This window comes from Osmerus mordax, chromosome 10, assembly GCF_038355195.1.
Source record: "Osmerus mordax isolate fOsmMor3 chromosome 10, fOsmMor3.pri, whole genome shotgun sequence".
In the NCBI taxonomy this organism is placed as follows: domain Eukaryota; kingdom Metazoa; phylum Chordata; class Actinopteri; order Osmeriformes; family Osmeridae; genus Osmerus; species Osmerus mordax.
In genome coordinates this window covers 1,124,549-1,141,756 of record NC_090059.1, presented here as the reverse complement: position 1 = coordinate 1,141,756, position 17,208 = coordinate 1,124,549, and the positions used below count along the sequence as shown (strand labels likewise).

The 17,208-nt window shown below is 41.0% G+C and overlaps 1 protein-coding gene across 1 annotated transcript; it reads right to left on the bottom strand.

Annotated features, from left to right (window-relative positions):
- Positions 1-415: 415 nt before the first annotated feature.
- On the bottom strand, positions 416-17,083 carry atxn7l3b (ataxin 7 like 3b). The gene is made up of 9 exons (XM_067245043.1): positions 17,026-17,083; positions 16,515-16,570; positions 16,280-16,419; positions 15,993-16,125; positions 13,854-14,025; positions 2,470-2,570; positions 2,149-2,171; positions 1,289-1,331; positions 416-1,167 (listed from the first exon to the last, which is right to left on the bottom strand). Exons 3-9 carry the CDS (start codon positions 16,328-16,330, stop codon positions 1,088-1,090), a joined length of 603 nt encoding a protein of 200 aa, XP_067101144.1. The 5' UTR covers positions 16,331-16,419; positions 16,515-16,570; positions 17,026-17,083; the 3' UTR covers positions 416-1,087.
- Between the last annotated feature and the right edge of the window lie 125 nt (positions 17,084-17,208).

Sequence of the window (17,208 nt, the reverse complement as noted above, 5' to 3'; positions counted from 1 at the left end):
CGTGATCACGTGTCGGCAAGATCAAAGTGTGTCGCAACTCTTTTTCTATGGCTCTGGTTTAGACCACGATATGATCCAACCATGAGTGTGAGTTCCGTCAAAGGAGAACAAACGCTTCGTTCGTGGAGAGGCAGCGGATGTGAGGAGGTTAGGTGCACCGGTGCGTCCTAGGAACATTTTTAGTCGCACCCGTACAAATTTTGGTCGCATATGCGACCAAATTGGTCGCACTCTAGAGCCCCGTTACTCTGTTTGAGCCTCTGCAGGTGTTGCCAAACTCCAAAGTATATAAATATAATTGTTCCCTGTTCATATCAGGCTTACACATCTGAGGGAAAACATTATTTTATGGATTGTATTAGAATTTATGAATAATTTATTATGCTAGAAGACATGGTCAACAAAGGCATCATTTGTATAACCTTTAATATTTACATGATCACAACAAGTTTTTAACTGGTCACAATGTAAACATATGATATAAATTATTGTTTGATAGATAGAATCCAAACTAAACAATCTAACCATAGAGTGGAGGTGTATTTGGTGAACTAAATATTTGTCAAGGATTTGAAAACATCCGGAATCATAATAAACAGGTGTGACAAGTAACAGCTGGTAATCCTTGCATGCATTGGTAAAGAGAATCATGATCTTAACTAAGTGAATCCGAGAGTCTAAAATACAAAGACACATTGCCCATTATTGTCTGAAAAGTGGTCAAATGGAATCATAATTATGTTCACTGTCTACTGAACAGCTTAGTTTCTAAACACAAAAACCTGTCAGCTAACATTTTACACTTTGTACATAGTGGTACCTTTTCCTGGTTGTTAACTGCCCTGACACATTTTTATATAATACATGAAGTGATCAAAATGGAGACATCTGTAATAAAGTAAGTAACAGATTGCGAATTGGTGTAATGATTTGTGTAAATAACAAAGAGGTTAATTAAACTAACAAATATTCAGCTGATTGGCTGAATATATACGTACATACATAGCATACTAACCTATATAGAATTATAGGTCATTTTAAAACAATAAACCAGAGATGGATTCTTTTTGGTTTTCTTGTCTGCACATTACTGTCGAAAAGTTTCATCTTTCATCAACATGTGCGGGCTTTCCTGGTTCTCCATACGACGCCGAGGACCCATCATAGCTGGTAAATAATTGTATTTTATTTTTTTTACAAAACTCCCTTTAGTGCCACAAAGACAGATCCCTAGGTATATATTTCAAAAGTCATGTTCTCAATTGGAGAGAAAAATGTGTCCACTTACTCTTATGTTTGAATGATTTTGATCTTCGTGGTGAATTTGAATTCTGATATTGAAAAGAAATACAACCGTTACAAAATGTGGACACAGTATGGAAGAGATATAGCAATGCACATGAAGCTTGATGATCTGTTCTGTTTGTCATGTCCATATTATGGCATAGTATCTATTAAACTGTTGAGATGAACCCCTGTGACAATGGGATTTTGGTTTCTGAAATGCATTCAATTTCAGCCAATGAAAGAAACATAGGTATAGGTTGTTAAACTAAAAAGACCTACTAGACAAATGGCAATGTCTGAGTAGTGATTGGCATACAATCTTAATTAAGACAGAACAAGACAATTATATTATCTCCACAGTTATGTAGATTTCAACTGAATAGTGTTTTAATATTTAATGCCAACATTGCATTGATTTCAATGTATATCTAATAATGAATAAAACAGGAAAATATATGCTTGTAAAATACTAACATATTCATAAAGATATTTCATTTCATTATGAAAATAAACCTTTCAGTAAAAAAAAAAAAAAGTTTCAGTTTATAAAAGTTGAATGGGGAATTGTCAATTCGAAAACAATGAGTCATGAATTGAGTCTCTTCAGACAAATATAAAGATGATCTACAAATCATATATATAGATTTTTTTTTACTATCTGGTGGACTGACTGGCCCATCCCACAACCTTGAAGTGGGTGAAAGCTCAAAGCTCACTAAATCTATGCCTTTATTGTTTGATACACAGCAGTTCCTATATTGGGTATCATAGAGAGCAACTGGGAGGTCTGAATGGTAAACTGAAAACATTGGGTGTCACACCTAAGGGGAAGAGTGAAGATTTCAAATAATATACAGGTACCTTATCTGATTTTCTCTTCTTGGCTGCAAAAAGAGGGATTTTAGTGAGACTCATCATGGACAATATGTAAGGTTTACATAAAAGCACATATTCAACACTGGATATATGAGACCATGTGTAATCAGAGAAACTGCTAACTATATTATGCTATGCATGCTATTAAGAATGAGCATTGTCACAAAAATTGGCGTTCAAAGTGAATTAGAATCAGATGTGTTTCTAGGTAACATTAAAGGTTAGTAAGGTATGTTACAAGTAAGCAATCAATAATGCTTACATTAATCAGTTGCTTTGTTAAAAGACTAGAAACCTGTCTGTTACCTTTTTTTTCGGTGCCATAAGACCAGTCATTATCATTGACATCATCGTTGTCCTCTTGATCACTCTCTGATTTGTTATTGGTATTGTTACCAGTCACTATTCTGTGAGATAAAGCATGAAGTGATTCAATGACAAAAGTTACATAGTATTACACAGAACCTCGGGAGTGCATTAAAAGCTTTTTCAGAGAGTAAATAACATTTATAACCTCATTTGTTTGATTGCATTTACATCTGCCTTTATATGCCTTTAGTAAATAGGTTTGGAAATTGTTGTTGAAAGGGGAGATCAGTGGTGCAAAACAGATGTGGACATGAGATTTATGGTCAGATGAGTTCTTGCCAAGAGGGCACTTGGCCCCTGCATGCGTGGCATTGAGCGATGTAACAGTACCGGCCAGAATGTTTGACCCCTACAGTAAGGGGTCCTGGGGCTCTGTTAAGATGTGTGGGTATTTCCCTGGCATGGTTTGGGTCCACTTGTCTTGTTAGGGAGAAGGGTCCTTGCAAATAACTACAGTTGTTCTGTGTGATAACCTTTATCCTGTAAGGAAATACGTATATCCTGGTGGGACTGGTCTCTTCTAGGGATATGGCACAAGGGGTCACAATGGTTTGAGGACTATGAAAGTTATGTGAATCATATGTTACATTTACATTTAGTCATTTAGCAGACGCTCTTATCCAGAGCGACTTACAGTAAGTACAGGGACATTCCCCCGAGGCAAGTAGGGTGAAGTGCCTTGCCCAAGGACACAACTTCATTTTGGCACGGCTGGGAATCGAACTGGCAACCTTCGGATTACTAGCCCGACTCCCTCACCGCTCAGCCTCCTGACTCCCGACAAAGGCCATGTTATGGCCTTTGGCATCAGAAGCAACACCCCCCCAGCCCTGAAGCCTGTAAAAACGATAACAAACATTGTAGTTGTGGTGCTCCTTAAAGGTGCTGTAAAGTAAATTCCATGTTTTGCTTCTAAGTACATTATACAGTTAGGTCCATAAGTATTTGGACATTGACACAATTTTCATCATTTTGGCTCTGTATACCACCACAATGGATTTGAAATGAAACAATCAAGATGTGCTTTAAGTGTAATCATAAATCTACTTGTCACTTGTAATACTTGGTTGCAAATCCTTTGCAGTCAATGACAGCCTGAAGTCTGGAACCCATAGACATCACCAGACGCTGGGTTTCGTCCCTGGTGATGCTCTGCCAGGCCTCTACTGCAACTGTCTTCAGTTCCTGCTTGTTCTTGGGGCATTTTCCCTTCAGTTTTGTCTTTAGCAAGTGAAATGCATGCTCAATTGGATTTAGGTCAGGTGATTGACTTGGCCATTGCAGAACATTCCACTTCTTTGCCTTAAAAAACTCTTTTTGCTTTCGCAGTATGCTTCGGGTCATTGTCCATCTGCACTGTGAAGCGCCGTCCTATGAGTTCTGAAGCATTTGGCTGAATCTGAGCAGATAATATGGCCCGAAACACTTCAGAATTCATCCTACTGCTTTTGTCAGCAGTCACATCATCGACAAGGGAACCAGTTCCATTGGCAGCCATACATGCCCACGCCATAACACTACCTCCACCATGCTTCACTGATGAGGTGGTATGCTTTGGATCATGAGCAGTTCCTTCCCTTCTCCATACTCTTCTCTTCCCATCATTCTGGTACAAGTTGGTCTTGGTCTCATCTGTCCATAGGATGTTGTTCCAGAACTGTACAGGCTCTTTTAGATGTTTTTTGGCAAACTCTAATCTGGTCTTCCTGTTTTTGAGACTCACCAATGGTTTACATCTTGTGGTGAACCCTCTGTATTTACTCTGGTGAAGTCTTCTCTTAATTGTTGACTTTGACACAGATACGCCTACCTCCTGGAGAGTGTTCTTGATCTGGCCAACTGTTGTGAAGGGGTTTTTCTTCACCAGGGAAAGAATTCTTCTGTCATCCACCACAGTTGTTTTCCGTGGTCTTCCGGGTCTTTTGGTGTTGCTGAGCTCACCAGTGCGTTCTTTCTTTTTAAGAATGTACCAAACAGTTGATTTGGCCACACCTAATGTTTTTGCTATCTCTCTGATAGGTTTGTTTTGATTTTTCAGCCTAACGATGGCTTGCTTCACTGATGGTGACAGCTCTTTGGACTTCATATTGAGAGTTGACAGCAACAGATTCCAAACACAAATATCATACTTGAAATGAACTCTAGACCTTTTATCTGCTCCTTGTCAATGAAATAACGAACTCCCATGAGGGAATAACATACACCTGGCCATGGAACAGCTGAGCAGCCAATTGTCCAATTACTTTTGGTCCCTTAAAAAGGGGCGGGCCACATTTAAAATGTATTGTAATTCCTACACCGTTCACCTGATTTGGATGTAAATACCCTGAAATTAAAGCTGAAAGTCTGCACTTAAAGCACATCTTGATTGTTTCATTTCAAATCCATTGTGGTGGTATACAGAGCCAAAATGATGAAAATTGTGTCAATGTCCAAATACTTATGGACCTAACTGTACATGATACAACACACCAGTAACCAATTGACATTATGTGTTAATATACCGAAAATGTCCGTGAATCGAGATGGTGCTGCTGTCTGTCCCGCCGAAAACCATTCAAACAGGTTGACAGCAGTGGGGGTTTTGTTATATAATAATATTTGTCCAAATATTTATGGACCTAACTGTATATGTGTGAAATGATTTCCTGAAAGCATGTGCAAAGCGCTAAAACTTTGCCGCACTGAAATGTGGAGTTAGACCGAAGAACTGTTTCTCTACCGTTTTCAGATCAGGTTTTAATGGGCGGAGCCAAAAAATGCCTTATCTACATCATTTCGCCCCATCTACGTCAGATCACTGAATGGCTCCTCCTGCTGTACTGTTATTGTAGCTTACATCAGCTAGCTAGCTAGCTTCAGGATGTCTCCCACCACCCGCAACTGCCTCTTCCCTGGATGCAAGAACTCCAGCTGCGCTGCAACGCCATTTAAGTTCCCTGTTGATAATGAAAGGAAAAATAGGTGGATAGATGTTGTGAAGAGCCACGCTCATGGAAAGCTTTGGATAAACTCCAACAGCCGCCTCTGCGCCACTGACCATTTCACGGCGGACAGTTTTAACATGGACCAGACACAGACGGGGTTCACCAACACACGGCTTCTCTTGCAGCGCGGAGCCATACCGAGCATCGCCCCCCCGGCCGTTCATCCTCCGGTCGCACCTGGACCATCCACCGCCGCCAGCAGTTCATCACTCAGTTCTGTGTGCTTGTTATAATTATACTAGATAACTTTTCCAGAGGTATCTCTGCTATAATTAGTGCAAACCGCTAACTTGATATTAGGCTACTCGGTGTAGAATGATGGTATTTTGGTGAAATGGTAGCTAATGTGCTAGAAGTAGTTGGAGAGCTCTCTGTCTGCTGTCTCTACTGTAAATGTTTACTCCTGTGTTACAGCTCAGGGGAATATTTCATTTATATGCATCTGTATGTTTCACTCATTGAACAAATACATTCTAATTGGGTGTGCTTTGCCTTCGGCAAGGGCACAACCTTTGTTCTCTCACATATATATTATTATTATTCTTTTTGCCCCCCTAAAACTCATTCAATATTAGGCCTACATAGACAACCTAGGTGTCAAAAGTTTCGTCTTGGTAGCGATTGAGTTGCTTCTATTGGAATTGACGTTCCGTTGCATGGTTTAGGCTCAAGTTAAGTTTTGGTGGCGAAAAGTGAAGCTAACGGTGGCTAATTTGCTAGCCACAGTCACTGGCGTAACTAACGTCACTACGTCACTAACGTCACGAAAACACGCGTGACTACCTTTAGCAGAACATTCGTTTCGCATCTGTTAACTTGGGGGATAGCTAGGCTAACCATAGCTTTACTGCAAGGCAGCTGCAGAAACGCCACAAGCAAAGAGGCCAGGGTGATAACTATTTACTCATTTTACTTTGTGATGTGAAACACAATTGTGAAATGTAATGTACAATATTAGCTGATATTATTAAGGAAGTAGGCCCACATCTACTTTCGGAAACGGTAGTCTACTATTTCACTGAAGCATTAGCATGACATTAGCCTCTGTTGCCCGGGCAACACACATACTACAGTGGTCTATGATGCATCTGTTTTCAATCGTTAAAATGAACATTCCTCACAAATACATTTTCGTTGTAGGATTTATTATGACATTACATTACAAGTAAACGATTTGTTGGTGAAATTTTCATTACCTGTGGTTTCAAACCAGTGTTGCTCACTGCAACGCTGTAGCCTACGCGAGACACACTACAAAAACATCTACACAGCTGTTTAGGAAGTCAAACGGCGACAGAACATGTTCGGCACTCCCCTTACTTAAATCAAAAGTCTTTCAATAGGTGAAACTATCTGACTACTAACCTGAACTTCATTGCCACAGCCTAAACTTTGTCAATCTGTTCATGATAATTAATTTCAGCCTAAACCATACAACGGAACGTTAAATCGAATTCAACCAACGCAATCGCCAAGACGAACACAGCAGTAGTCTAGTACTGTACTGTAGTAGTACAATTTACCGGGGCAGCTTCTCCACACAGGGCTATATCGCATTTTGCGTTGTTACTGACAATGATCGCTACCAGTGAGCTTTTTATGAATGAGAGATTTTCCACTAAATAAATGTCAAGCTTATTTCCGTTTTTGGGGGCATATTTTCATTTAGCAGATGGTAGTGTTTGAATCGCGATTCCATCTTCTACTGCCGGTAACGTCGTAGAGTAATCTTCGAAGGGGTTAATGAATGAATGCAATATGAGTAGCTAGGCTAAATGCCTGAAAATATCACGAGAAGGGAAAACTTAAAATGATGTTTAAGTCATAGAGATTAGGTCAATTTTTACACCGGTCTGCCAAATGTATTCGTTTTGATTCAGCTATGAGGCTGCCTCTTGCAGGGGAAATGAGAAGATATCATATTTCATTCAGGCGAGCGATGGCAAGCGATTCGCGTCGCTGCAGTGTGAACGCAATGTAACAGTGCGTGTCCACTGCAGCGACGCGATGCGAGCGACAACATGTTTTCCATTCATTTTCAATGGAGCCAGGCAAATCGCTTGCGTGGTGCATTGTGGGTAGCGACGCGACTCGACCGAGTTCAGATTTTCTAAACTTTATGCAAATGAGGAGCGATTTTCACTAGCGATGGCCAATCGGAGTGTTTTGTTTCTCGTAACGTAGCAACCATGGTAAACATTTCTTGGTTTCAAGGTGGAGGAGAAACTAATCGTTTGTGTGGCTGCTTACCCAGTCCTGTACGATACATAGCTGTATTCGTACAGAGATGTTAATACAAAAAAAAAGACGCATGGCGCAAGGTTGCCGAAGCTGTTGGTGCTTGTACTTTCAAATTCAGTCTAGTCACATTACGTAACTTCGTTCTGTGGTAACTACAGTAGCTAGCTAGCCCGGCTGGAACTCCCTATCGTATCGACAGATTAGCATACTTTGAGTAATATAATAAAACGGTTTTTACACATGTCAACGTTTATGTCTATTAAACATTTTTGTATTTTGTATACAAGTTGTATTTTGATCGATGTTGCGAGTACGTAAACCCAAGTCTGCACACTTGGCCATGACAACTACAACAGTGACTTTAGAGAACTACATTTTACATTAATCTGTTTGAAACGCCCCCGAGCGTGGTGAACTGTGGGAAGGCGAGCGATGGCAAGCGATTCGCGTCGCTGCAGTGGACACGCACTGTAAGAGACTGAGTGGCGTGTCTGTGTGGTTGCCACGGTGATGGTGCAGCTATGATTGCTATATGAGCTATGCAAATATTTTCAGGCACACAAGCCCCACTTGAAAAGATCAACTTGGTTTGTCAAGTCAAGGTTTTAACAGGTTAAAACCACAGAAAGGCATGCTCCTCCACAGGGCTGTCTGGGACAGAGGGGACGAAAGATTTCTGCTAAATTGTCAAATTCTTCAGAATTATTTATCTTTTTGCATTTGTCTTTTTTCTGTAGTTCTATACCTTTCAGGCGCGTCAGCTTATAACTTTCGACTAAATGTTCACAATTTTACGCTTTTTTAGTATGGTCAGCTATCCCCATTCAGGTTTTCAGCATTCTCACTGCTGTTTCGCAGGAACAGCCGTTTCTAGTTGTTGGAATGCTGCTTCAGCATTCCAAGTATTGTTCTTTGAATCTTTATTCAACTTCTTCATATTCTTATTCTTATTCTATTTCTTCCGTGACACCTTTCAGCGCCTTCAAATCTTGCTCTGAAACATACAGCAGTAGGGCCGATACAGGAAGACACAGCGACACTTTGTTGCAGAAGGATGATGGTGCAAGTTTTGTCCGTGGAGCATACAACGATTAATAAAAAGAATCATGTAGACGCGCTTATTGAGTAACCGCATAACTAATTACACATGTAAACGGAGTAATCGTATGGCATAAACCGACAGTTGCTAGTAATCGGGTTTTTCATGGTCAAGTAAAAGCACTCAGTGGCGTAGTACATTTACATTTAGTCATTTAGCAGACGCTCTTATCCAGAGCGACTTACAGTAATTACAGGGACATTCCCCCGAGGCAAGTAGGGTGAAGTGCCTTGCCCAAGGACACAACGTCATTTTGCACGGCCGGGAATCGAACCAGTGACCTTCTGATTACAAGCCCGATTCTTTAGCCGCTCAGCCACCTGACTCCCATAGTAGAATAAAACAGTTCCATTAGCAATAGTAGTAAAAGAGATATTAGCAGCACCTGCAGAGTCACCTCTTGTAAATTGTATTAGGTTGAAATACTATCAAACTCTATCTTGTGACTCCACTAATCAGCTAATACTCTGTCGTTGCCACGGTGATGGTGCAGCTATGATTGCTAACACGCTGAGGGCAGAGAATAACAGAAATGTAGCTAGAATCCACACCTCAAACAAGTTAACTTAGACGCAAAACTATACGTCCAATCCAAAAAATAAGGATATTTTCCGAGACCCAAGACTCTGCCGAAACCAGAAATACGACTCTACCGGCAGTTTCAAAATCTTGTTCTTTTTGCTTTCTCTGACGATTTTGTCACCATATTTGCATTGGTCTCTATGGGGCGAGAGTTGGACTTTGTCTCGCTTTCGTGGGGCTCTGAACAAATGTGTAAGTCTGTTGGATTCCACAGACAACTGTCTACGATCAACACAAAATTAGCTATCTATTGATCCAAAAATGCAGCATGAAGAGTGAAAATTGTGGCAATTCTGGCAAACTAGAAATACTTTTTGAAACTGATTTCGAAGCTCCCCTCCACTCTAAGCGTTTCAGTCAGCACTCTAGGCTCTCACATACACACCCATGTAAATCTCAGAAACGGTTTGAAAAACTCATGAAACATAATCAGTGATATAAAAAAAAGTTGAATAGATAACCGAATGCGAAGCGGCTGGGATGGGAATCAGCACCTCCAAATCTGAGGCCATGGTTATCGACCGGAAAAGGTGGAGTGCAATCTCCGGGTCGGGGAGGAGATCTTGTCCCAAGCGGAGGAGTTCAAGTAACTCGGGGTCTTGTTCACGAGTGAGGGAAGGATGGAGCGCGAGATCGACAGGCGGATCGGTGCGGCGTCCGCAGTGATGCGGGCTCTGCATCGGTCCGTCGTGGTGAAGAAGGAGCTGAGTCGAAAGGCGAAGCTCTCTATTTACCAGTCGATCTACGTTCCTACCCTCACCTATGGTCACGAACTGTGGGTAGTGACCAAAAGAACAAGATCGCGAATACAAGCGGCCGATATGAGTTTTCTCCGCAGGGTGTCCGGGCTCTCCCTTAGAGATAGGGTGAGAAGCTCGGTCATCCGGGAGGGGCTCAGAGTAGAACCGCTGCTCCTCCGTGTCGAGAGGGGCCAGTTGAGGTGGCTCGGGCATCTGATAAGGATGCCTCCTGGACGCCTCCCTGGTGAGGTGTTCTGGGCACGTCCCACTGGGAAGAGGCCCCGGGGAAGACCCAGGACACGCTGGAGGGACTATGTCTCTCGGCTGGCCTGGGAACGCCTCGGGGTCCCCCAGGAAGAGCTGGTGGAAGTGGCCGGGGAGAGGAAAGTCTGGGCCTCCCTGCTTAGGTTGCTGCCCCCGCGACCCGACCCCCGGACAAGCGGAAGATGATGGATGGGTGGATGGAATAGATAACAAAAAGCTGAATTAAAAAAATAATACTTTAGGGTTTTGTCAACATTCTAAAGTTTAAATGGTGGCTGTAGCTGAAGGATTGTGGAAGAAGAAGGATTTGAAAGTTGAAGAAGTTTAAAGAAGTTTGAGAGGATTTGAAAAAAAACTCCAAGATTATGAATATTGATTTATATTAATTCAAGCATAAGAGGTACAAAACTGAAAAGCTATAGCAGTCATAGCCTGAAACTGCTGATTTTTTTGATAGCTGAACGGTTTTAATAGCTGAAGATTTGAAGGCGCTGAAAGGCGTCGCGGAAGAAATAGAATAATAATATTAATATGAAGAAGTTGAATAAAGATTCAAAGAACAATACTTGGAATGCTGAAGCAGCATTCCAACAATAAATCATGTCTGATAACCACAATATTGTTATGGTCGTTATATTGTTAGAACTTTATGTCAATTAACACCACAACGATGGCATTAACAATAAGCTAGTAATAGTAAGCAACACTCATCATCAATATAATAGTAACATAGGTAGCCTATAGGCTTAATTAAGCTTGCTTTGCCGAGCTAGAACAACGACAGAGACAGATATTCAAGTTTACAGTTTCTTTAATCCGACACACACACAATACTTAAGCAGTCAAACTAAAAACACGAAGCAAAAAGAACAACGTATAGGCCCTGCACGTATAATACTACAGTACCAATAGTATTGATTTTCGTGAAGTTCACGTGCTTCTTGATCGGACTTGTACCACATTCTGACAGTTTTCTGCAATTCCTTAGCTCTAGCTCACAAGCTCGCGACTGATTGTTGCAAAGTATGACGTGTACAGCTAGGGTGCACGAGTCTCAGAGCTTTTTTAAAATGTTTATTGAGAAATAGACAAGTTTACATACAAAACATGGCAGCCAACTTTACCAAAAATCTTGGAGTGAGATTTGGTATTTTGGGGGTCCAACCACAATTTTCCTGCAAAGCCTCAACTATAATTTCGGCCGGCCCATAAAGAACTGACAGCGGCCCGGCCCATTGGTAAAAAAAAAATTGGTCGGGCCGGCCCATAGAGAACTGACAGCAGCCCATTGGTTAATTTTCTTTATTGGCACTGGCCTGACCCAATCAAATCCAGGAACCCCCTTCCCCTGATTCATAATATCACCTCCCGCTGGCCCTGAGACACGAGCTGTTCGCTGATGCGTATGCTGGTTTAGGATCGTTAAAGTTTAGCATCGCTAAAATGGAGAAACGACCACCAAGTGCAAGGAAGGCAAGAAAAGTTAAAGGAGAAAAATATGAAAAATCTACATGCGAATGCCACAACATGTGAAAGATTTCGAACATGTTGGGGGGGCTTTAGCTGCTTCAACATCAGCATTAGGCTACTTGTAGAGGAAGGAGGAGAGGTGGCTCCGTGGCTGGCTCAGAGAAGCAGAAACAACATACTGACAGGGTCAGGGAAGAAGCCGAGGAGGAGGAGAGTGAACATGACAGGGCCATGGGAGCGAGTGAGGAAAAGATAGAAGAGAGAGTAGTTGACGACGTGGTAAGGAGTAGGCAAATTAACAGGGACTCTCAGGAAGGGAGGGAGGCTGCGTGTATGTGTTATGTGCGCTTTACGTCGTAACTGCAAAAATCCAATAACATGAATAATACTGAATTAAGTACTGAAGGGGAAGATTATGGACATATACCACGCTCACACAACTGATTTGTTATAGGCTAGTAGTTACATAAGAAATACAATAAATTATCTATCTAGCTAAATTGGAGGACACAGTATTACTAGGTTGCCCTATTTTAACCACTGCGGCCACCAAGCATAGGTAAAATGGTATCAAAAGGTATCTGTATGGTAATAATCCAGTGTTGTTCAGAGGGCCATGCAGCTTTCCACTGTTACTTGCACTTGGTATGGACATTGTGGCCTCCAAATCGTAAATAACAAGTGAGTGAGTACACTGCTTCTCTTGTATTGATGCTCTTTTCCAGGGCATATACTACTCTCAGCTTTATTGTAGCTTTTGGGAATGTCTGTGGTTATTGTATTTCGCAGACACTTTTGTCCAAAACGACAAAATATGAATCTTACAAGAGTTAAAATTAACAGTAAACTTTTTAAAAGTTGCTGGGCCAATATTAAGCAAAATAGTAATAATAACAATAATGGCAATACAATATCAAATATCAATAATAATAAAAAATTGTATAAAATAGCATAAATATACAAATCATAACTAAGAATTATTTAATTATTTAAGTGTAAGATCAAAAGATAAGTCTTGAGACCCCTCTTGAAGGATCCAAAACTATCACATCAACGCAGAACACTATAGGCAACTCATATCATAGAATGCACGCATATTTTAAGAGGACTGTCTGAAGGGAATGTGTCTGGAATGTGAATAACGTGACTACGCAAAAATTTGAATATTCAAACGAGAAAAAAAAACTCAGCCAACTATGGCGAGTCAGAAAAGAATATCTGATTCCTTTACAAATCTATCAGGCCAAAAGCCAAATTCAAACGTGTCTGTGGACCCTACGCAGATGCGTCTGATGTTGAAGTATAAATCAAACTTCCTGTGCTCTGGCCTTCAATTCGATCTCAACCTATGCTTCATGTTTGGCTACCCGCAATATTTGGGGCTATCTCGTTGTTATGATCAGTGACCTATGCACTTTTGTAAAACTCTCTCTTGGAAGTCGCTTTGGATAAAAGCGACTAAATGCACAAATGTAAACCCATTTGAACAGTTATGGAAAATTTTGATCAACGTGTTATGATAGCAATCTTCACCATCATCATCCTCCCCATTATCATACAACCACCAAATGAGGGAATATATTTTGAAATAACAGTGTGCCATCCAGGGGCGTAGCCAGAATAATCTTTTTGGGTAGGCCTAGATAAATATGGATAGGCATCTTTTCAGTTTTTTTTACTTATTTACTTTGCGATGTGCACCCGGTGCATAATTTTTCGGAGATATTTTCGTTTTTGGGTAGGCCTTAGAACAAATTGGGTGGCTATGCCCCTGGCGCCATCCCTCCAGTAGAGATCCAGACTTGTAGAATCTATACCGAGGCTCATGAACACCATACTAAGACACTTTATGTTGGTTTTTCCTTTAGTTTTCCAACCATCTTTATATGTAACTTTGACAATGCATTTACAAAAAATATCTTCAAGTTGCTGTCTTACCTGCGGTTGGCTATGCGGCTGCTGTTGCGTCCCATTCCCAGGCACTTCTCCAAGTGTGGGGCAAAACGTGAAGCAGCAATGCTTCGGCTGCAGTTGGGACACACACACTCCTTGTTCTTCCACTGGTTGTACACCTGCCCAAACACGTCCACCCCTGGCTGGTCCACAATTTCTGGAAAAGTATTTTGGTCCAACATCAAATTAATCCTTTTACTTAGGTCATTTATTTCTGACTTTTCAAAATACTTTTACACTGGAGCCAAGGACACTGGTGAAGATAATGCATCCAATTCAAGATCAACAATTTGTTGTTGTTTGTCAAATTTCATCAACTTGTTTTAACTTGATACAGAACAAGCTCCTAACTGTACATTACTGTGGGAATTATTCAATCAGCTTTAAAGATCCCATGACATGCTGTTTTTGGATGCTTTTATATAGGCCTTAGTGGTCCCTTAATACTGTATCTGAAGTCTCTTTCCTGAAATTCAGCCTTGGTGCAGAATTACAGGCACTACGAGCAGTTCCACAATGAGCTTTCCTCAGGACGCGCTGTTCCTATGTCTGTAGCTTTAAATGCTGTGAGGAAGAAAGAGGCGGGGCTAACTGCCAAGCTTGGGTCGTTTGCAGGCCATGATGTTTCGAGGAAAAACCAATGTCGCGCTCATGTCGTAGCTCATTTTCTCATTGGTGGGCCAAATTCTCTGTGCGGGCAAAGCAGAGAAAGGGGACCTTCCCTATTGTGATGTCACAATAGGGGATTTTCAAAACCAAGTGTTTGAGCTCTCATTTTCTCAAAAGCGGAGAAGAATATCCAGGGCAGGATTTACACCTATTGAAATTTCTAGCCACTGGGGGACCAAAGGAAGGCTAGGGGAACTCATATTAATGTTAAATAACCTCCTAAAGTGAAGTTTTCATGTCATGGGACTTTTAAACTATGAGCATATTAGCATATCCCTGCAACTGTGCTGCAGGCCAAGTGGGTAGGAGAAAGAACCTCAGTTAAACTGCTATTCGTTACATTGCTACCAGTGTAGGCAACTTGGGTCAAGAGCTGGATCAATCTTGTTGAACACTGGTTGCTTCTGAACATGGATCTTGTTTAGTGCACACTACTGGCCATTGCTTCATACAAAAAATCATTTTGGTGACCATGTTGATGAAAGTGTGGGAAATTTAAATAATTTCTCTATTTTACCCAGTGAAACATATAGTATATCACAAACAAGATGCCAGGGCGTGTTGATTGGTCTGACAACATTGGAGTTTGGTCACAACATGCATCTACTACTCTGTACATTGCTGCATTGATTTTCAGTTTGATCCCAAGAAGTTCCGGATGATGAGAAACAATGCTTGTATTAATGCCAACAAGTGGTGTTTTTGTCACTTTTTGCCACATTCAGTAATCTGCTTGAATACAAACAGTATTCAAGGTGGGCTTTTCCCAGCCTACCTCACAGGCCAGATTTGTGGAAGGATATGGTTGACACATGCACACTAGACTAGTCTTAGCTTTAAAAGCTTTAGCTTTATCAAATCTGGGAGTGCCGTCTTGGTCGTCTCTCTGATCAGTGTCCTTCTTACTTGGTCAACTTGTTAGGAGGGAGGGCCTGATCCAGGCAGGCTTTCAGTTGTGTCATACACCTTCTACTTCTACATACTTGTAGTACTATGTCCTGATAGTGTTCCAAAGCCGTAACATTTTGGATGCTCATGCACCCCTGATCTGTGCCATTCCACATCTTTCTTTTACAGATATTTTGATGCTCATAGTTGACTCTTTAATTTCCAGAAGATGCTACCGACAGATATGGCTGAATTTATTCTGGAATGATGTGAATCACAACATTGTAAAACGTGGATTTAACTTGTGTATGATTTTGAACTTTTCTTGTATGTCAGCTAATATGATTGATATAAGAGGACAATTATCTAACCAACTAACCCTAAGCTCTCATGTTCAGCATGCAGGAAAGGAAATGAGTAACAGACACAAGACTAAATGACCAGAACTGGAATACGACAATCTGTCAAATATAGCAATAGCAAGAAAAACCCAGATAAACTGTAAGAATCTTCTGAGTATCATGCCAGTCAACTAAAACATCCTACTGTGAGGCACTGTGCACTTACCAAAGTCCTTCATGCTTTCTTGGTCAGTGTCTTCCAAAAAGAAGTAGCCCTGCTTGACGGCCCGGTGGACTTCAAAACAGAGACCGAGACAGGCGTCTTCTACCAGATCAGACAAGACGTCCTGAGCTAGGCCCTGACAAACGCACAGAACCAGAGTATTGGGAGGGGGGGGGGATTTACTCAAAGAAACTATTACACTGCACAACAATATAACAATTGGAATGACTTTTTACAAAAAGAAATGGACAATGAGCAAAAGAGCAAAACAAAGAGCACACCTGTTTTACCTCTAGTTTGCTGTTGTCCAGACTGGACATTGAAACCTCCTCCATTTTCATTTGCCAGAACGTCAGGATAAGCCGACACCTCTGTGTTCATACTGTAGTGCAGCAAGTGCAGCAATGGTTCGGACAGGGACAGATGAGAACTGCATGTGGACGAAACATAATTAACCTACAACATGACCCCTTTGCATCTTCTAATAAAACCATTCCTTGTGATAGTACTTTAAGAAATACTTACCACTGCAGTATAAATTATGTTAGGAAACGGAGATTCAGTCTATCCACGTTCGTAACCTGTTTTGAATAAATACATGATGGCCTTAGTATTTTACCAATGTTGCGGCATCAGCAGGCCCCTATGAATGCTAAGAGACTTTTACCTTCGACAGATCTGATAGACATAATTTTCTAAATCTACTTTTTTTTTTTAAGTGATAATGTAATTATAACATAATTGTAACGGATAACCAAATCATTATAATTTTTGCTGAGGCAGTCCGGTGATAGAAAAATGGCATGGGCATCGACTCAATTGCAAAGACTAAACAATGGGACACATTTGTAACTCACTGAATTAACCTTTGAAAGAGGTAATTAACCTGTCCACGAGCGAATATATACTGTTCATCAGCAGTCTCGTTCGTCAGACAAATGACAGATGACAGAAAACCCTACCACCTCGTAAATTAGCACATGCCTTTGCTAAAATATAAGTCAAATAAATGACCAGAATTTCGGCTTTTGTTTACCTATTCCTGCAGACGTCCATCTTTAGGCAACAGTGCTCAGGCAGTAGCAATCGAGCACTACACATGCTGTAACATATAAAATCGTCCAGTCAAACGAGTAGATACCGTATTCAGTTTGAGAACGATGTTTCAATTTGCGATTCTTATTTACCGTAGGATATTTTTTACAAAAAGAGTTCAGTT

Bases quoted from the DNA above. Each gene is read 5' to 3' on its own strand.
- atxn7l3b (XM_067245043.1), bottom strand. From the start codon at position 16,330: ATGAAAATGGAGGAGGTTTCAATGTCCAGTCTGGACAACAGCAAACTA. The intron at 2,571-13,853 runs GTAAGACAGCAA...TTTATCTCACAG, and splicing joins AGCCGCATAGCCAACCGCAG to AATAGTGACTGGTAACAATA. The intron at 1,168-1,288 runs GTAAGTGGACAC...ATTATTTACCAG, and splicing joins AAAATCATTCAAACATAAGA to CTATGATGGGTCCTCGGCGT.